The sequence below is a fragment of the Telmatherina bonti genome, assembly GCF_933228915.1.
Source record: "Telmatherina bonti genome assembly, chromosome: 4".
NCBI lineage: Eukaryota > Metazoa > Chordata > Actinopteri > Atheriniformes > Telmatherinidae > Telmatherina > Telmatherina bonti.
The window spans coordinates 10850261-10872295 of record NC_136622.1 but is presented as its reverse complement, the minus strand read 5'-3'; the positions used below and the strand labels follow the sequence as shown (position 1 = coordinate 10872295).

General features: G+C 39.4%; 2 protein-coding genes across 4 annotated transcripts in view; both read right to left on the bottom strand.

The window, feature by feature from the left end:
* lamb2 (laminin, beta 2 (laminin S)) overlaps window positions 1–4556 on the bottom strand; it is an 84163-nt gene extending 79607 nt beyond the window's left edge. The window contains exons 1-2 of one of the 3 annotated variants that reach the window (XM_079239845.1): window positions 4436–4556; window positions 3964–4017 (exon numbers count right to left, since the gene is read on the bottom strand). In XM_079239845.1, coding sequence (XP_079095971.1) covers window positions 3964–3994 — 31 coding nt within the window. In that variant the 5' untranslated portion in view covers window positions 3995–4017; window positions 4436–4556. The remainder of the gene's footprint in view (window positions 1–3963; window positions 4018–4435) is intronic. The other 2 variants (XM_079239844.1, XM_079239846.1) reach the window with 2 other exon arrangements.
* Window positions 4557–8725: 4169 nt separating this feature from the next.
* The window catches only part of lamb2l (laminin, beta 2-like), a gene marked incomplete at both ends in the record, with an annotated part of 39201 nt that continues 25891 nt past the window's right edge, over window positions 8726–22035 (bottom strand). The window contains 11 exons of the mRNA XM_079239738.1: window positions 8726–8865; window positions 10604–10769; window positions 10891–11067; window positions 11246–11387; window positions 16407–16614; window positions 16721–16865; window positions 16960–17193; window positions 19220–19458; window positions 19626–19810; window positions 19904–20276; window positions 21886–21982. Coding sequence (XP_079095864.1) covers window positions 8726–8865; window positions 10604–10769; window positions 10891–11067; window positions 11246–11387; window positions 16407–16614; window positions 16721–16865; window positions 16960–17193; window positions 19220–19458; window positions 19626–19810; window positions 19904–20276; window positions 21886–21982 — 2106 coding nt within the window. The remainder of the gene's footprint in view (window positions 8866–10603; window positions 10770–10890; window positions 11068–11245; window positions 11388–16406; window positions 16615–16720; window positions 16866–16959; window positions 17194–19219; window positions 19459–19625; window positions 19811–19903; window positions 20277–21885; window positions 21983–22035) is intronic.

Sequence of the window (22035 nt, the reverse complement as noted above, 5' to 3'; positions counted from 1 at the left end):
AAGCCACTGTCACTATTTGTTGCCAGTGAGTGTGGACAGTATTTCTGACTTAGAAGCTCTAATTATCATCCCCAAAATCACTCCATTGTTATTCCATTTATAACATTTCCTGAGAATTTTATCAAAACTCCTTCGTAACTTTTTGACTTGATATCAGACAGACAAACAGATACTGCAGAATATATGAACTCTGCCTTGGTGAGAGTAAAAGACAACAGTATCTTGACTCTTTTACCAAAATATCAGCAAGTAGAATTACTTTTTTATGTAGAACTCCCTAAGAAGGAGAAAAAGAGAAGAGTCAGAAAAAAAGAGAAAATGGAAGCCACTTTGGGGCCCTTACGCCTTCTTTCTGCTTCTTTCTTTTTCATTAGACACACACATACTGACACATATTCATTTGTGTGCAAGCCAATTAACCCCCATCTCTGACCCTGGGATTTAGAAGTGACCTTTGACCCCTCAGCTCTTCCTCAGGGGTGTTTGGAGTTTGAATAGATGGTTCAGGAAGTTTAAAAAAAAAAAAAAAAAAAAAAAAAACTTGTTCAATACTCCGCTCTAATACACATCAGTCTCCAACAAGCTTTCATGGACATCTCTCAGGCTTGTAGGCTCTGGCTTTTTGCCTCTGAGAGGCTGCAATAGTTCAAATCTTTGGCATAAAAAGTTTTAAGAGTTGAATGATGTGTTTGAAAAACATACTGATGACAATTTCTTTTTTAAAAAAATTCTAAAATACGTCAAATCTGTTTGAAAACATCTTTATGTCTAAATGGATAGGCTAACACTTGGCTAAAAATATAACCTTTTATCGCATTCCCTTTAAACATCTCACACGGTTGGCTGAAAGAAAGCAGCTTTTTAGGTCCTGAAACAGGTACAAGCGTTAACCAGGCAAAAACTCAACATTACTACTACTAACTGGAAATAAATCAAATAGCCTACATCTGTCATCACATTTGGATTTGCAACTTCCCTGCCTCAGAGACTTAACTGTTCAGGCCAACTGGACTGAACTCTGCCTCGTGTCACATAGTAAAAGTTTTGAACTTGCATACTTTACACCTTTAAATCATAGAGCAAAGAGGTGAAGACAAATACAGCGTTAAAAACAAACTGTAACAAATGTGCACATATAAAGTGGGCTGCCTATTTTTATTTAACATCAACTCTCTAAGAGATGTTATTACCTATATGCTTAAAAAACCAGTCTCATGACAAAATAAATAAAGTGAGAACTGTTAGAGGATATGCCAAGATACAGTAAAAAGGGACATTAAAAAGCAACATACAACAGCGGCTGTTTATTTGTTCTAAAGATGTATATAAGGAGTAGAAATAGAAAACAGAAGAACATTAGAAAGAAGTAAAGTTCTGCTCCTGTCCTGCTTTTTGCAGCAGGTTTTCTAGCTGAAGAGCATGGTTGATATGTGCCACTAAACAAAACAGGGAGGCTTGGATTACAGCAAACTCAGAGTTTTCTGTTTCTGAAATGGACACTAATAAGCTATAAACAGTATAAATACACCACGCATCCCAAAAGTCCCACACTGTAACATTTCACTGGAGCACTTCTACCTTTAGCTCAGCGTCGGGTTTGGCATAGGGTGGGGTGATATGACTGCAAATCAATATTACGATTAACTGAACAGGTTACCTTGATTATAATTAATTAGCAATTTTTTCAATATCTTATTATCAGACATAGACGATAGGTAAAAGGAAACACACAGTTTAAATATATATGGTCATTTCAGTCATTTTTTAAATATATACATCTAAGAGGAAATTATCAAACAATGTAAATAATTTACATGAACAAGATTACATCAGTTACTGGTTCTGAATGTTGGTTTTGATTAATTTATGATTAATTTCCCAGTTTAACTATCATATTGTTTCAATAATCTTCTACAGAACATTTGTTTTCATCTAAGCTCCATTAAGTGTTCTCTAGGTCTTGTAGTGATGATGGGAGAGTCATCTCGCCGTGCAAAGCCTTCTCCAGCACAGCCCAGAGAGTTTCAGTGAAGATGAGGTCTGAACTCTGTGGAAGCCAATCCATTTGGGAAAATTATGTCTTTTGTTCCTTCAACAGCTCTTTCATTATCTCAGCCTGATGAATCCTGGCATTGTCATCTTGGAATATGCTCATTCTATTAATAATATGGAATAATCTCTTCATTCAGTTTATTCAGCTGGCCTCATTCTCTGGGAACACTGCTGAACCGAGACCTGACCAGATGCGGCAACCCCAGATCATAGACTGTCCCCTCAGGCTTGGAGTAAGCACTAGGCATGATGGCTGTATCAATTCATCATACCCTATCTCGCTGGAACAAGATAAATCTAGACCCATCAGACCACATGACCTTCTTCCATTTTTCTATAGTCCAATGCTTTCCAGCAATGTAAAGCCTTTTTTCTGATCAGCTTCACCAATAAATGTGTTTCTTAAAGGGCCCATATTGTGCAGAATTCACTTCTAAAGGTTAAATAGCAGTCATATGTGTCCCAATTGCCAGTACATGACACCCAAAAAATGTAAATATATTGTTATCTCTCTCATTTGCTCCACCTTTTATCTCAAACAGGTGAGTCTGCAATCTTTAATAAAAGTTGCAGTAGTTTCAGCATCTTTTTTTCTAGTGAGGGGCCCCATCCGTATTATTCATTCATTCATTCTCTTAACTGCTTAGTCCAATTAAGGGTCACAGGGAAATTGGAGCCAATCAAGCATACTGTTATGTTATGTTATGTTATGTTATGTTATGTTATGTTATCCATTCCTTCATTCATTCATTCATTATCCAAACCGCTTAGTCCAATGAAGGGTCCCAGGGAAATTTGAGCCTATCCCACCATTGCATTATATATTATATTATATTATATTATATTATATTATATTATATTATATTATATTATATTATAATGACTGCATTTATACAGAAAAATTACTTGCATAATGTCCTCTTAACCTTCTTAAACTCATGTTCATGTTTATTCATGTAGGGATTGAAAGAAAAGTGCCAAAAGAGTAAAAAGCTATGGAAGAAAAGGTTACAAATTGTTCCAGTGTGTCCTGAGACCTGCTGAGTTCTTTCAGCCATCACAAATAGCTTCAGCTGTGATCAGTGAGGGGGTGCCATGGACTCTAACAGCAGGCACTAATGGACTTCAACTGGAGCAATGAAACTATTGTCTTCTCACTACAGGAAACAATACATTAAAATACATTTAACTGAGGGCTATTACTTAGATGAATCTGATGCTTTTCACTATAGATCACTTGAAAAAAAAAAAAACTACTACTACAGTTAAATTATGACACAAGGCAATGTGTGATTTTTCTTTATATCTATTCTGTCATATATAATACTTGGCAATGAAGCATTTAGGCTTTCGTTAGAGCTGTCACCGTGGAGCGTGTGCCTCTATTTGCGGATTCAGCTGGCCTGTTTTAGGAGGACCATAAACAGACCGACACCACCCACAGAGAACCAGAGAGACAGACAGGGTTGACCATCAAGACCCTTAGGGCACCAAAGACTCTAAAAAAGAAACACCACCTATCTTATCACTGTGGAGGGAGATGCAGGGGCTAATGCTTCCATCAGCCTTGCATCTACCATGACCAGACCACTGTTTTCTGACAGAGCATTCTGTATAGCTGACAAACAAGACAATATTTCAGCCTGGGAATGGAGGGGAAAAAAACATCTTGACTTCTCTTAAAACCAGCGTACATATGACCATTGAGGAATCCCATGAAAATACCTGCAACTTTAAGTCGTCAAAGCTTACAAAGTAGTCTACCACATTTTCTATACACTAACTAAAGAAAGCCCAGTGACCTGAAGACCCTTGTTAGCCACCATGTCTGTTCAATGAATCACTTCTGAGGATTTGTTCAGCAGCAGAGAGCTCAGATTGACTTCAAAGTGAGATGTACAGTCTACTTACCGCAGATGAGCATCAACACTGGAGCTTGCATATCTGATCTGAGCGCACATCCACCTGTGGCAGGCAACAGTCAATGTTAAAGTGTATATATATATATATATATATATATATATATATATATATATATATATATATATATATACATGTTTTTTTTCCACATTTTTTTTTCACATTATGAAAGTAACTTAAATAAGCTTAAAGGTTTCATTAAGAATATTGTGAGTACCATAATTAGCATTAAATTTAAAGTCTATGGAGTCTATTTAAAAGTGTGCAGCTGTTCCAGATGGCATTAGCTTTTCAGTTTTTCTTCCAGCTGATTGACCTGCAGACAATCTGTTGCATTTTTTTTTCTATTTGACTCACTTTCCACAGATCTATCGGAGAAAACGCTGAATTGTTGAAATTGTTTAGTAAAACGTAGAAGTCAAGAGGTTTTCTCTCCCTCTCGACTCCGTTAAATGTTTCTAACCTCAAATGATAGCGAATGCGCAGCAAACCTGGTCTCACCGTGCCGGCCCGGTTTCAGATGTTCGCCTCTGTGTTCCGTAGGAAACTGTTTCCTCTTGGGCCACTTGTTGCGGGGCTCCCCGCCCGGACAGTCAGCAGTGCAGCTCGGCCGCTGAAGAGTCCTCGGCTCCTGCGTCTCTCCGTTGTAAACCCCGTAGTGGATTTTCGGAGCGGAGTGAGCGCGAGACCCAGTTGAGGGGCAACAAACGGTGGATTTTCCGACTGGACGTTTACTAGTTTCAGTCGGGCGGTTGAGTTCACTACTAAGTAATCAAACACCACATAGTCTTGATGCTCTTCTAACTTTCCATGAGCACAATTTTGCGTTTTTGTGACACCCTTACTTGTTTCTGAATAAGCTTGTGGTTAATAGTTAAGATGTTGGCTTTTAGGAGAATCCTCGTCTCCATTAGCTATTTTTTTCAATCATTTACCTGACAAAACATCCTTGGAAGTGAAAGCTTTACAACTGTAAGGTCAAAACTGAACAACCAGAGGGATTTGAGGCATTTTTCTTCATAGCAGCACTAGGTGGCCTCTTCACTGAATGCAGTTAAAAGGCTTTAAATTCCCCTTTTCTTGTTGAAACCCCACAGAGTGAAAACTATGGCTGTGAATTTTCTTCAATTTTCTTGCCGTGTGTGGTCTTTTTCTTTCTTTGTAAAAATAAAAATCTATGTCTTAACCATTTGAGGCTCAATCCATGAAAAAATGGTAATAAAAGTCAGGGGTTTTTTTTTGTTTTTTTTTTTAGTATGAGGTTTATATTTAGCCCTTGGGGATATACATATATATATATATTAGCATTTATTACCATGTGATATGTTATAGTATTGTGTAATCTTCAGCTTCGTGGTAACTATTTGGGGCCGAAGAGAGATTGTGTTCAACAAGACTTGGAGCATTTAGGTTTTTTTTACCATGAAGTATTGCAAAATGTGTCAGAAACTGTGTTAAACATGTCAGTTGGACTTTATAGGGTTAAAAAAAAGAAGTCCCTTCATTTTCAAGCTCTTAGCCTGGAACCACATCCATGACAGCTTGGACCCCTAAGTTTAACTGGCAGGCTGTGTTTATAAATCCATTTAAGCACACTTTCACAGACCGATTAACCAATATAACATAGACATATTCTCATTTCCCAAGATACATCTGGGATAACACATTTTATGTTCACATTTATGCCTTACATAAAACATTTAAAGCATTACAATGGGATGTGGAGGATGCTTAAGGAGTATTAAAAACAAATGTAGATAGTTTAAGTTGACCTGAAGTTTTTGTGAGTTTGTTTCACATGTGAGGAGCATAAAAATGAAACCAACTTCATGTTTATGATGTGGATCTGGTTGGTTTAATAAACCAGAATAACCATAACGTATTTGGACCTTAAAGTATTCAGAGATTTGTAAACTAACAGCAGAATTTTGGAGTTGCCAGGAGGTCAGTGTAAAGAGGAGTTATATGATCCACTTCCTTTGTCTTAGTGAGGACCAAATCAAATGAGTGATAAAAAAAAAAAAAAAAAAGGTTAAAAATGAGAAAGTAATGTTCCTTATAATTATTCTAATTGCATGTGCAGCTCTGCTTGGGCAAGATGTATTTATATTATTGATACAGTAAAAACTCCAATAAAATACCTTTAACCCAATAAAAATTACTCAAAATAGTTTCCATAGCAATAGAATTGCATTGCAGCAATCTAGATATGTCAAAATATTGTCATGTTAAGGTGGAAAGAGATTAACCTTTAAAGAGAAAAATAATTGAAATTAATTCCAGCAGGGATTTTTACTCCATGAACCCACCACACGTTTTCCAACAAGTCTGGTATGACTGTGTCCTGAGCAGGAATGCACGCTCCCTGCTGGACGGATTAGATTCCCTTTGATTGCATCCAATGAACAAACCATGGCCACGCACAGATCCATATGCTTGCCTGCTCACACTCTGAGCAAAAACCTCATCATAAAGGTAGTCAGCACCATTTATATCACAGTCATACAGATACTTATACATCATCAGAAAAAATGTTGACAAAGCGTATGAGAAGTTTTTTCTTTCTAACAACACTGAATCTTTTCAGACAGTTTCATCTCTATCTGATGTGTGCAGGTGTTTGACCCTCCCAGTTGGCAAACTCTTGTCCAGGACAAGGCTTGATGAAAATTTCTGTCATGTTGCACATTCCCTGCGCTGGTGGACAGTTGCTTTTTGTTAGAGCACAAACCCAAGGGAATAAAACAAGAAAGATTAGCAAGCCTTTCTCACAAAGTACAGCAATGATTTAAGTGACGGGTGAAGAAGGTTGCATCAGTAAATGATGAAGCCATTTGTAATTGAACAGGGGCCATGCTCAGTATAGTGGCAGTAATTTTGCTTTTGCTGCATGATGAGCAGACACAATACAATGAAATTTTTATGTATTTCTATTGTGGAAATATGTCTGCTGTGGCTAAAGACAACACTGATGATGCTCACTACCATGCATCAATACTAGAAACATGCACAGAACAAACGCAACAAGCTGAAAGATCCTACAGTCCTGTGGCTGATGACATCTGGTGTTACCAGTCATGTTATATTCATTATGTGTGGCATATATTCTTAATCCTAGCTTTTCCCATTAAATAGGGATTTAACATAAACAATATTCTTAATGGAAAACACAGCATTTTGGCAATTTACAAGTTGGAATTATTGCCATGTAAGAATTTCTTTATATTGTTTTCGAGCCAAATTAAGTTAAATGCAAACAAAAGTTATCTTGAACACATTTTTAGCAATTGTTGGTTGCAGCTGAAGTAGTTCACTCCCGAGCCTCTTCACCAACAGACTGAAAGGAAACAAAAACATAATAAAATGAGTACTTACATGTATAGTTTTCTTTGTTTAAACTGTATCTTATTACATTTACGAAGAAAAAACATCATTTTTATACTGCAGGCCATAGTTTACTGTTCAGTGTGTGGTGTTATTTAGCAGGTTGATAGAACTGGGAGAACACTTCCCAGAAGAAAAATCACGTGATATGGCAAATATAGAATTAGGTTGAATTAGAGCACTTTCAAGTAGTGATTTCAAGCCAAATTGCCCAAACACGCACAACTAAGTAAAGCACAATTTCTAAAGAGAAAACCGATTATTATTGCAAAAGCAAAAAGTTGAGACTGATGTTTACAATAAAAAAAAAACTAATCTTGGGTGTAGTTCAATGGAGGTTCTATATTTTGTTCATGAAGCTGAGCAGCGATATGTCAATTGTTGATGAAATAAGACAAATATGAAATAAGGACACTGTAATAAAATCTGCTGGAGGTTCCATCGAACTGTGGGTCTGCTTTGCTCATATTGAAGTACTACGTTATGAAATGAAGGTATTGTGTTTCTAAATACCTAAAGATGTGTCCATCATCCTGTGTTAAGGTTAAGAGACACCAAGTATGAGAACTAATTCATCTGTTTCATTTAAAAAAAAAAAAAAAATTGTGTTACACATGAATAACAGTAATAGCATGAATAATTCCTGTCAAAAACGGAAAGGTAGGAGTTTCTTTGTATGCACTATAGATGTAAAGAGAGAAGAGACACAAGGTTAAAAAGTGGATGACTCCCCCTTGTGGCTATAAATTGTAACAACATCCAGGCTCCTACATAAAAATAAAATCTTGAACACAGAGTTTGATGCAATTCATTTTCATAAACAGTGTAAAATTTATTTGTCTCTGTCAACATATATAAGGGAAAATTTAAAAAAATTTAAAAAATTCGTTTTAATTTGAAAATCAAACTTTTTTCTCACAAATTTGTTAAAACAAGAAGCCAGAGAATGACTTACTAATGTTGCAAATCCCAGCAAATATACTCAAAATCTCAGAAGCCCTTTTGGCCAGAGTTACTTTCTTATAATATAATCTGATATAGTCATAAAGATTATTACATATGAGCTCAATTAATGCGTTGGCCAGGGTCTTTACAATGAAACAAACATCTCCAAAGGTAATCCACTTGTTGGTATAGCTTAAAGACAAAAACACCACACAATGTAGCTTTGATATCAAGACGTTAAAAAGTACAGTACATGGATAAAAGAAGGCAGTTCTGTGATAAACACTTGATGGGTGATGTGTAAAACTTAGAATACAGTGATATAATAGAGGTATCTCCAGCGCAGCGTTTCATTTTCACGTGTAACGTCTGTCTGTCACAGCAGCTGGCATAACTCTCCTCTGCCAGAGCAGACGTTGGGAAGTCATCCCTGGCAGTTGTTGTACTTCTGCACTTGATCACGGATCACTTTCTGCACCTCGGTGGCGTTTTGCTTCAGATTCTCCAGCTCTTCGCGCAGTTTCTCCATGTGCTGCTCGTTGTTCTTGAACTTCTTCTCCAGTTCTGCGAACAGAGAGAAGAAGTCGAAGCTGAGCAAGAAGTTTCCTTCTAAAAACATCGGGACATTAATGATGGCACCTGTCATCACTGGGAATGAGAAAATCTGATGTTGTACAACAAACCACTTTCCAAAAATATTTTTTATAAATAATTTAACAAACTAATTAATTATTATCAAATTAGAAATTAATTAAATAATGAATTTTTACAAAAACCAACTATAGAAAAGTTAGAATGGTGTACAATTGTAAATGAAAACAGGTGGCAATAACTTGCAAGACTCAAAGTGGCAAGACCTTGAGCTTGAGGGCAAAAAGAACACAATAAGTGGAGACCAAAAAGAAAGCAGGAACATGACACACTCAAGTTAGGCTAGCTGGCAACAAGGAAATATTGTGATTCTGTATGCATATCTTAGCGATTACAACTTGGTCTGGAGGAGCACTTTCCCTTCAGCTCTACAAACTTTTACTGCCTTAGGAATGCTTTGTTGGAATAACATCTGGATCAGAACCACACATTTCTTGTGCTCCTTTATTCCAGAAATTCAAAATTTTGACAATTTATGAAACCATTACTTTCCAAATATGCATTTTTATTTATAATTATTATCAACTGAAGGAAACGTTGCTATACAGTTCAATACTTGGAAAAAAAAACTCATTAGTTGATTTATACAGTACACATAAGTCTATGGCTCTTCGTCCTCTATCTTACCCGGCGAGCTCAGTTCTCTGTCAGATGCTGGGGTACTACAGTTTGGAGTAAATATTCTCATTTGTCAAGCCACTGATCATAAATTAAAAATAATAAAAGACTATTCAGAAATCATTTCCTAAAATATGGATCATAACAGCGTGCCACACAAATTATTGTTCTTTTATGTGTCACTGGAAGTAATGTCATTGTTTTAATTATTGTTATTAGGCTTTAAGTGTTTGTTTGTTTTGGGTGGAAGCTTTCGATAAGCCAGTTTGGCTTTCTTATTTTTGGGCAAATAAACAAAATAAAAAAATAAAATAAATCTAAAATTGTGATTCTGTATACAAAGAGCACCTTCCAGAGGCAGTGGTTCTCAAACTCTTTGAGCCAAAATCGACCCAAGAAAACATAAACTGGGCTTTTAATATGGCAGAAGATATAATTTTGTTGCTTATTACATTAAAAAAATTAAAACGTTAAATTCACAAGAATAATCTGTTTGCAAGAAAATATTCATTTGGACAGCTCTGATTAAAATGCCAAACTGAAATTTATATATATATTTATATATTTATACAGCAGGTGCCTATATATACAGCACCTAATATAGTCGCAAAGCTTTTAATAGAAGAGTCTGAATGCTGCAGTGCAAATAAAAACTATGATCACATCATAACACAAACATTTCTGGCCCAGTGGTCCAGCAGCTGGTCTCTTTAAGTCCCTGCCATCTACAAGCTGTTGCTTGAAGGAGAGGATGCTGAACTGTGGTAAACATGGACCCATCCCAACTCTTTTGGGCCATCAAACTCAGATTAAGTACATTTTTTAATCACATTTTTAAATGACTCATTTTTAACATTTAATGTCATTTTTATGTTAGATTGTTAATAAAATATAGGTTCATAAGATTTTCAGGTAGTTCTATTTTATTCTTAAATTTCTTTTCATTACAGATCACACACAATGCTAACCAGTCTGAAATAGACTGGTTGGTCCTGCTGGAGTGAAAAATGATAGAAGTGCTTGATATACTCACCGCTGAGAGTTTTTATCCCATTCTTGGCTTCGTCCAAGAGCGCTTTTGCCTCTTTCTTCATATCCCTGGCCTTCTGATGGATGTTGGTCATATTCCCAGACTCGACACCAAGCGACTCCAACTTCATCTGCAGCTCACGGTACCTTGTTTCCGTGTTGTTCAGCTTCTGGGACAGGATGCACAATTGCAACTTAGAACTCCCAGAGTACTTTAATGTAATATTATTTCTAGCAACATCCAAAATAACACTTATCCAAAACACTTCCGACTTAAGCCATCACACTCACTTGCTGCAGTGAGGACGACTGCTGCGTGGCGTTGTTCGCCAGCGCTTTGGCATCCTTCGCCATCTGCCTGTTCGCCTCCGTCTTGTTTCTGAGGGCCTCTACCGCCCTGGAAAGGTTAGTTAAACGCATCATGACATCCATCTGCTTGTTCTCCAGCTCCAGCAGCCTTTCCTCTACCTTGAGAACAATGAAACATGAAAGTGAGCTGATATGGAGACAAATAAGGCGATATGGAAAAGATCGATTCACCCGTGACTTAACAATTAAAGAAAGAAAACTGAAAGCAATTCACATTTTTACTGTCAAAGGTGGCCAGATATTATGCATTCTAAATTTAGATGAAGTCGTTTTGTACCTCAGAAGTAGCGTTGTTTGTGCTGTCCAGGTTGTTCTGGGCCTCCATCAGAGCGGTTCTTGCTTTCTCTATGGCCTTCTCAGATTCATTTAGGGCCTGCTTTGTGCCGCTGGCTAAATCCTTCACTCCCACAGCTCGGTTCCTGCACAGTAGAAACAAAGCAGAAATGTTTGTGTTGTCGTCCTGTAAAATACTAAATCTTATTCAGTGTAATAGAGAGGAAAAAGCTACATATAGCTCTTATTAATTAATATTTTACTTCCAAGCAGCCACAGCTTCCAGTGGTGTTGCGTAACAATTCTTAGAAGAGTCTTCTGAATGAAAACCAGTTTTTCTCTGAATTGCAGCATTTTCAGAGGAATATGTTCATTTTGTATGTTAGACCATTAACACTGCCTGCAAAACCAATTCAAGCCAAGAGTTGAATCAGTGTTGTGTTTTATATATAACAGACCACTGAGCTAAGATTCAGTCTTCGATACGAGCAGCCTTGTTCCCGTGTCTTCAGTGTGGTGTGCAACATGTCCTTGTTAGGGAGGAAATGGATGAGTGGAGGACAAAAAAAGAAGGATCAGGTCTAAAAAAAAAAAAAAAAAATCCTCAGGGAGATAAAAGGATCTGAAAGTGATGTCTTCGAGAGATATGAAAAAAAAAAAACTCCTGGAAAAACCAGACACGGCACCTGCGAGATGCATCTGGGCCTTCGGTTGATCCATGTGCTGAAACCTCATCATGAAGGGTCTCTGTGGTGAGACGGCCGTGAAGAAGCCGTTTTTAAGGAAGGGAAATGGGAAGAAAAGGCTGACGTATGCCAAATGACAAGAAATGAGGTGAAAATCAGTGGAAACAGGTTCTGATGGAGTGATGGATTTCCCGCAGAGACCAGACCTCTGGACAACTATTCCTGACGACTGTATAAAGAAATGTAAAGAAAGCTTGTTGAAGAGTTCGGTCTGTGTTGAAATATAAAGGTGCTCATAATAAATATTCATTGTTCAAGTTCAATAAAAGTATACAAACAATGCTTTTGGCTGATTCTACTTCTGTTTGCATGTTTTACTAATTCACAGCACCCATTTCTCATTTTCATTTTCATTTGAACATATAAAGAAAGGTTCATTTATTTTCAATTCTGCTTTCAGGGTCATGGAGGGGGGGCTGGAGGGCTGGAGCCTGTTGCAGCAGTTAGCCGGTGTGACGCAGGGTAGACCCAGGACAGGTTGCAGGGCAGACGTATAAACTAAAAGCATCTGTGGTAGTTAAACCTTTTACAAACTGTTTTACATTCAGTATTTTATATTTTGACACAAAGTCACCACAACTATCAAACCCCCTCAAAAACGAGATGGTACATCTCAAGGGGCATTCCATAAAATAAATTTCTGTAAATAAATTTCTCTAAACTATCGGTTTATAGAAAGCAAACAGCATCAAAATAGGCAGCAACAAAATCCTAAAATTTACCCATTTAGTTGAAAACAAGACAAAATGAAACTGAAAGGTCGGTGTTTGATGTGTGCTGTGATTGTTATAACCTGTTACTTACAACAAAGTAAAAGGTGTTGAATAAATCTTTGGCCACTAGGGGTCAGTAGATACAAGATGTGAATGACAAACTAAAAGGACGAAGTAAAAAATCTCAGGTTGTTCAACTTGTAAAGCTGAAACACTTCTAGCAACACAGAAAATTCAATCAGCTTTTAAGTGAAATATGTGTCTCTTGAGCCACAACATGTCTTCCTGGGCTTTTTTTCTTAAAAAAAAAGCTGTACAATGCACCTGGAAATAATGTCAAGAACCATCATAAATAAGAATTAATCTAAAAGAAGAGTTAAAAGGCATTAAAATGAAGATGATAATAGAAATACAGTGTCGTGTCATTTTGTCACAATCAGCCTTGCTTCCTCCAGCATTGCTGCTTGCCACACCCCTAATCAGTTCACTGCTCTCACCTGCCTCTGCCACCTGTTCACAGTCCCCATCAGTTCAGCCTGCGCATATATGCAGCCTCCACCATTCACTCACTGCCAGATTGTCATTGCTCTCATGCCTGACCTTCCAGCACTCCGACCGCAATTGCCTGCCCGTTACCGACCTGATCTGTCCCCGACTTCCGCTTCCTGCCTTGCCCTTGGAGCCTGCTCCCCAGTGGTTACTGGGTTTCTGTCCTGGAGGACCCCCAACCGTGAGTTGTGGATCTTCACTCACCTTGTTGTGCTAGGTGTCCACTCTGTCGACCCAGAGGAAAGTTACTCTGCCCTGCTCTGCTCTACTCATTGGGAACCAGAGTTCAACTCCAGCACCGAACCTCACCAAGTGGCTGAAATAAAAACTGTTAATCTGCCCAGATCTCTTGTGCTGCTTTTGGGTCCTTTCTCCGATCATTTCACATTTCCCTGACAGCAGCTGGACTTATCTGACTCATCGTTCACATAAAAACATCTGAAGGAAATCATCTTTCTGGAACATTTCCATCATTTTTCAGGAGCAAAAATCTTTGGGACAAAAGTTTATTAATTTGATCAAGCGGATGTTTTACTTTTTTTGTGTCGTAGGAAGGCAGATGTTTAAAGTCTGACCTGCGTCCAGGGTAATCTTGATGCCTACATGCCACATGGGGGTATTGAGATGCAGTAGGCGTCCCGCTGAATTTACTGTTTACCCTGCAGGAGCCACGCCCTTCGCCCATAATTTATTCATTGATTTTTTATTTGCTTTTGTTTGCATTAAGCCACACATTGTAGCAGAAAGATTTAGGGACTTCCGCAACATTGATCCCATCTTGTAGACTGGATGATTTTCTTTTTAACAGCGCACCCGTAATGTGTGGGTTAATGGAGTTATGTCAGACACTCATCTCTTCCACTGGATCACTTCAGGGCTGAGCGCTGCAGTCAACATGTAGGACAAAACATTGTCAAATTTATGGACGAACTGATTGTCGTGTCCTTGCAGAGCCTGATTTTGGACTTAAAATCTTTGAAGCAGCGGAGTTGGTTAATAATAATAAATACACTGGCCTTCACTTGAATAACAACTTATTTCCTCTCCATGTTGATGCTGTGAGCAGGAACTCTCATCAGCACATGCGATTTTACTGCTTCATAGTTTAAATGTTGACAGTACATTTATGAAAATGTACTGGATCATTTTTAACCTCCTCTGATTTGTTGGTGCGGCTTCCTTTCACTAAAAAATAGAAACAGCTTGCAGGGGATCGTAAAACGGTGTAGGAAGCTTGCAGGGATTAGCCTGAATGACCTCTCAGCCCTCTATCATGTCATAGTCCTGAGCAAGGCACGTTCAGTCCTGACAGACCAGAGGCACCTCTTGGCTGCTTCCGTCAGGACGCAGGTATGTCCTGCCAAAATGCAGGACTCACACACACAGGTACTCTTTTGTCCCTGCAGCCATTGCTCAGCTGAACAAGTGGCTCTATTTTATGTTTTCCTTTATTTATCCTCGTCTTGTTGACAGTCATCGTTGCTGCTGTGTGACTGTTGCATTGACTGATAATTTCACCGCTTGCTGCATAGCAAACTACTCCATGGGGATAATTAAGACTCCTTGAACCTTGAAGGTATTTCTTTCTATTCTGCAGTCATTTAGACACTTTTCTCCAAAGCAACTTACATCTGAGAGTGAGAACAACACAAGCAAGAAATCAAACAATAGAGGACATCACAGTTAAGTGCTGTTGGATGCAGGTGTTGCCATGTAGCGTTACAGGCAGCTTTTTTAAAAAAAAAAAAAAATTTTGTTTCCCTTCCTTCTCTGCATTAGTTCCCTTTGGTAAAGTATGAAAAACAATAAATCCCACAACATCGTCTGGGGTGCAGCTTTTTCAGAGCTTTTCTTTTGCTTGTCCTGCTGCCACAACACAATAATGTCTAGCAGCCACGGAGTCGACTGTGACATCCTCACATGGGTTGATGGGTGAGGCCATCAGTGTGTTGGTTAAAAGTTGGCTGAAACTGGCTCATGCAACAGAACAATGATAACTAATAAAACAGTTGTGTTTGGACCTGAATGTCTGAGCGAATACAGCAAACCTGAAATAAAACAAAGTAGAACAAAACTCCTCGGACACAGTATGACAAACAAATAATGTCAAAAGGTTTACTTCCAGTTATTGATGCTAAAACATATTTTTACAAGCTGCTGTACAAGACGGTGTAATTCAGTGGGGGGTGGGGGGGGGGGGGGGGTGGGGGGGGGGACGACAACGACTCCAGTCCTCGATGCCCACAGTCCTGCAAGTGTTTGGAGTTTTGCTGCTGCAACACACCTGACACACATCAGACTTGATTTGCAGACTGGTGAAGAGGTTAACATTGAACTCTACACTAGTCTGTAAATTAGCCACTGATTTAAGTCAGGTGCGTTGCAGCAGGGAAACTCATAACACTTGCAAGCCCTTCAGAAAGCAGAGTTGTCCACCCCTGGTGTAAATAAACAGTAAGACTGCAGTATTTATTTTTTTGGTTGTTGCTCATTTGAGGTTGTATTTGAGTCATTTTAAGACCTGGTATGTGATGGACAGGCGACCTGTCCAGGGTGTATCTGCCTCTTCCCTGATGATTGCTGGGATACACTCCAGCTTCCCCACCACCCTTAAGTGGATGAAGCGATTTAGAAAATAACTGAATGAAAAAGACCTGATATGGAGGATTTTAACCCCTTAAGAGACAAAAGGGATCAAATAGAAAAGGTTAAAACATGTTGAATAGCTTGTAAAATGTAGACAATCCATCCATCCATCCATCCAAGTCCAATTAAGAGTCAAGGGAAAGCTGGAGCTTATCCCAATCATCATTGGGTGAGAAGCAGGTAAACCTGGACAGCTCACCAGTCCACCACAGGGCCAACACAGAGAGACTAACAACCATTCCCACTCCCACTCACTGCTAGGGACAATTCAGAATAACCAGCTAACCTAACATGCATGTCTCTGAATGGTGGGAGGAAGCCAGAGTATCTGGAGAAAACCCATGCATACATGGGGAGAACATGCAAACTAATAATTTAGACGTGTGCAGATTATTGTTTATGGACTGCTGTTCAGAAAAGGCCTGAATACAAAGCATCTACGTAGCAACTCTGAACCACATAGTCTAGAAGAAATGTGGTTTTCCTTTTCAAGCATAGAAGCCTCACTTACTTGGCTTTTTTAGCCTCTTCAAGTAGATCCTTGGCTTTGCTGATATGTGGTGATGTTTCATTCACAACCTCCTCAATGTTGGTGAGGTTGGCGAGACTGCCCGTTATGTCAACAATCATTTTGTCCAGAGTTGTCCTGTTGAGTGGCAGCCGGATCAGCAGCACCTGCTGAGCCATCTTCTCTATGCTCTCTGGATCTGCTCCGTCCTCTGAGCAGCACAGTGGATGGAAATAAAAACACACCCATAACACAATTAGAAAGAGCTCATAACTCTTCAATAAAAAAAAAAAATAAAAAAAACATCCTCCACATACCTGTGAGGAAGTCTCTGATCTTTTTAATGAAGTCTTTCAGATTTTTGTTGTTCTTTTCAAACTGGTCCTTCTTCTTCTGGGCTTTTTCCAGCGCATTCATCGCCTGGTTCTTCACATTCTGTGTTAGAGAGGCTATGTCCTGGATCTGGAAACAACGGCTCAAAGTGAAGCTAACTTCATTTATTGGGCTTTATAGTCTACAGACATGGCAGACTGGAGATAAAAGAAAATGGCCGAACCTTTTTTTCAACATTTTGCAGATCTTCATTGAAACGGTCCAGATCTAATTTGTTTCTACTGGCATCACTCAGTGCTTCTACAGAAGAGCTTGCCGCCCCCTTGCACCCATCTCCTCCACAAACACGGTTCCCCAGATCGTCACGGCAGCCGGCACCGCCACAACGGGGGTCTGAGCAGCTGCCATTGATACTGGCCTTGCTGTGACCACCACACACCTTGAAGAAGCAGTTACACTTGATAAGTGTATGAAATCAGACATTTCAAAACATCTTAAGGTAGAAACAAATTGTAAATATTGTTATTTTGAAGTCTTAAGCCAGAATGACTGGATTCAAAATTATATAAAACCTTCTTATTACAACTTTATTATTATAAAATGACTAAACTTTCAAACAAACAGCTTTATCGATGATCATTTTGAGGCAAACAAGAACATTCAATAAATAGCTCCACAGCCTATAAATAGCAGATTTAGTATGATGCAGATCAGGTGTTATATGTTACTAATAGTGGATGCTCCGCTTGATACCTAAGCATTAAAGTTTGAGGAGGCACCAATGCTGAACGCCAGCTCCTTTGAGAAACTTTTTAAAGATTTTGTTCACAAATGCTTCTACAGTGCCTTTGAAATGGGTAAAATAATTTAAAAAAAAAATCTGTATGAGTAGTTGGTCAAAGTGTAATGCAAAGAAAAGGACAAAAACTACCTAAAAAGTGTTCCTTTTTTTTTTTTTTTTAAATAAAATAGCCGACTATTAGCTTTGGGTAATAGTGCCAGAATTCTCTTTTAGTTCCTGACATGTAGCCGGGGTGTGCTGAGTTATATGTATGTGGGTCCATGTATTGGGTGGGGTGGATCAATAGAATTATTCTAGGGAGTGCTATACAGCCATATTGCAACTTATCCAGCATATTTCCATGTGACTAAGTTTATGGGGAAACTGTCATCAACCGTGCCAAATTTGTTGGATCTCATTGGTATAATGGGTCAATTACAGGAACTTCTGTTTCATGGCATTGGCCCAGTTGTGACCATGGTAACGTTTGGGAAAAGAAATAGAGTTTCGTACTGTGGTATCATGAAAGGGTTTGATATGTTGTGAATGTGAAGCACTTTCAGGCGCATGGAGGTAAATTGATGAGGCAGGATCCCAGATTATGATAAACACACTTCCTGTTGTTAAGTGGGTGGAGTACAGACACAACAGGTAATGGACATACTGAAGTTCGCCAGTCCAACCCTGATGTGATATCAATGTTAACTTATTTTCTGTTATGTGATGTAATATGGGCCTGGCTGTGTCCAAAATGTCAGAGAAATGTGTCTGGAATGGGAAAAACTTTATGGTGCCAGGGGGCGAGGCTAAACCAGAACTGAATTATTGACATGTAGATGTTTTTAGGTTCAGATTAGTATCATATCTGTCACATATGCTACAAATATCTTGTTTTATGTAGGCTTTATAATGATTTTTAATTACACTTGGCAGTACAAAGTAACATCTATGAAGAACTTGTTCAAATGCGACATCAGAAAATCACCATAATGGGGACTTTGATCCAAAATGGCCGACTTCCTGTTAGATTTAGATCACCACTCATAGAAGTTTTTTTTTATTTTTTTATTTGGCATGTAGAGTATGTCTAATTGGTTACTCTAAATTGCCCTTAGAAATGAGTGTGAGTGGCTGTTTGTCTCTGTGTGGCCCTGCGATGGACTGGCTAGCTGTCCAGGGTGTACCCTGCCTTTTGCCCAAAGCCAGCTGGGATAGGCTCCAGCTTCCCCACAACCCTTAATGGGACTAAGCGGTCAGGATAATGAATGAATGAATGTAGAGTATATGCAGGAAGTTTATTAAAGACTGATGGGGTGCAGTGGTGGGGCTGTAAAAAACAAGAGGCTCTCTCATACAATACAGATTGGTGTGGCGGGAAAGCAAAAATTTGGTGAATGCTTTTTAAGCAGGATAAATGCAAAAAAAAAAAAAAAAAAAAAAAGGAATTCATTTTGGAGCAGAAGAACAATACTCAACAGTTATTCACGGCGCAAGCAGAGAACTGCTAGATATCTAGCAGTCCCCCCCCCCACCCCCCAACACATAGCTCTTGAAATATAGAGATCTGAGGAAAGAGTGGAGTCCACTGGGGAACTCCCTGCTTCCAGATGATAAGAAGCTTGAACAGAAGTGTAAATCCATGCTTCTGCATCACCTCCCCATGCTGTAATAGTAATGAAATGAAACTTCCAGCACTGCTTACCTTGTCGCTGATGCGATTGATCGTATCATCAAGGCTGCCGACTTTCTGCTGCAGATCATTTAATGATGTGTTGTGAGCAGTGCTGTTACTGGGGCCATCTTTTGTAACATTCAGCAGCAGGTTCTCAGTGATTTCTCGGACTTGTTTGGACTGTTCTACAGGACCCGACACCGAGGCGTTGCATCTCTCCTCAGACTGCAAAGACTCCTGATAGTACTTCTTCACTTTTTCAAACTGATCTGAAAATCCAGAAGGAGGTCTTCAACATGGATGATTGTTTTTGGAAGTTTTGTTTACTTACTTTTACAGTTTTGCTTGTGTTGTGCTGCGAGGGCATGAAACACATCCTGCATCATAAGAATGAGATGTTTCTCAAAGTTCAGTGCTTGAGGCTTGAGGTTGCTACCTGAAAATCCTGAAGTGAGGTAGTTATCTAGCAGCTGCTGCTTGTGGGCCACCGTAGCGTTGATATCCTTGAACATTTTTTCCAGGTCGTTCAGCGTGCGCTTCAGGTTCTTTTCTTCTTTGGCGGTCGTGTTCATCTCTCCACTGATGCCCATCAGACGTCCATCGGTGAGGGCGATCTCAGCTCTGAAACAGGAGAATTATTCATTTGTTTTCATCCAGGTAGCTGCATGAGGATGAATACAATATAAGCATTGACACAATACGTGACTTGCCCACCTGAGGTCATCGATGCTCTGTCCAATCAGCTGGTGGAGCCTGTCGCTCTCCTCTCTACTGATCATGTCCTTCACCTGCTTCAGCTTCTTCTCCAGCTCTTGGATGCGACTGTTTCCGACTCCTGGTGTGACCCCGCTCTCCTTCAACTTTTCCACGGTATATTGGATGTAGTCCAAGTCCCTTTTAATCTGGCACACAATGTCATCCCATAGCTGGAAGCATGGGTGACACTGGACACACCTGGGGAAAACGCCCGTGAAGCCACGAGCACACTCGTTGCATTGCCTCCCTGCTGCTCCCTCCCGGCACAGACACTGCCCTGTGTTGTGGTTACACTGGGCAATCTCTGAGCCCTGTGGGTGACAGTTGCACTCTGTTTGGACGGATGGACACAGATAAGGAAAAGAGAGAGGAAAAATGTCACAGTTATACTGTAGAAAAGCTTCTTTATCTAAAGCTAAATGGTTCCACTTTTGCTGAATGGAAATGATAAGCAACTGCTTATGTTCACATGAAGTCACATGTACCTCACCTTTTGTGCATAACATGGAGTGCAAGCAGCTAATTTAAGATCAGAGTATTTACTCTTTAGTGGTAGAAAAGGCTTTTGGTTCTAATCATTTAAATCATGAAACTGATCAAGGTTACTTCTGGATTCAACATGAAAACATTTTTTAAAAAAAGTCAAGAAGCCAAGGATTTTACTAAAAGATGTCAAGATGTCATTCACAAACCTTTTGTTTGAGTCAACATGATCAGGGCCACAATGGAAGTTAAACAGCTGGGAGGCTTGTTTACAGCAGATACATGCAGATATTGTGTTATTCAGGGTATAAGGTATCTATGTCATCAAATAGCTAAAATTAAAGGTGTTTGGTTCAGGAATTTCATTGAAACTCTCTATTTCTTACACTTTAGCTTTTTTTATGGCTATTGCTCACTCCTATGGGCAATTTAGAGTAACCATTTTAACCTAACATGTCTTTGAATGAAGGGAGGAAGCCACACATATACGGGGAGAACATGCAAACACAACACAGAAAGGCCACTGTTCAAACCTCGCCCCAGCCGAGGATCGAACCAGCAACCTTCTTGCTGTGTGGAAGGGGTGCCCAGAGTTGGTCTTTGAGGACCGCTGTTCTACAGGTTTTTTCATGTATCCCTGTTTCAACACACCTGGTTTCCATTCAATTGATCCAGCAGCCAATAAAGTTCTGCAAAATGAGTGATTAGTTTGAGTCAGGTGTGTTGGAGCAGGGATGCATGGAAAACCAGCAGGATTGCAGTCCTTGAGGACCAGAGCTGGACACCCCTGCTGTGAGGCCTCGGTCCTAACCACTTCAACACTGTGTAAACATCATATATAAACAATTTTAGGCGTTTACCCGCAGCACAGTCATGGCTGCACCTGAAGCCACTGGATCCAGTCTTACATGAAAACATGTCTGTGTCTGGAAGAATTTTGACCACAAGCAGCCACCGTCCATTCACAACTGTGCATGGCACTTGAAGTTATTTCTATGCTAAGCTTTACCCCTAGATATCAGTAATTCATTACACACTGTTCACTAAGTTTTTATCTTCATTAAATTGATGCACAAATCAGTTGCGGTCAAAGATCAAGACCTAGTTAACTTGCTTCAGGATGCTGCAGAATTTCCCCTGTAAACTTTACCAATCTCTCTGTTGTTTCTGCAGCATCATTCCTCTAAGACACAGGTGTCAAACTCCAGTCTTCGAGGGCCGGTTTCCTGCAGGTTTTTGTTGTTACCATGCTCCAACACACCTGACCGAAATTCATAAGTAGGTTGACAAGAAGCTTCTGGATCCATTTGATTTGAATCAACTGTGTTGGTCGATGAAAACAACAAAAACCTGCTGGATACCGGCCCTCGAGGACTGGAGTCTGACACCCCTGCTCTAAGAGGACATCAGGGATGTGGTATGAAGTATACATTATCAGTCATTAGTAACTGTATTACCTTGACATTGCACTTGTGGGTTTCCCCAGTGAAACTGCTCACACTCTGTGCATTGTTTACCCCCAAAGCCTGACTGGCACTGGCATTGGCCTGTGAACTGCAGAGGACACAGAAAGACAAATAATGTTAGAATATTTATGGATATTGTTC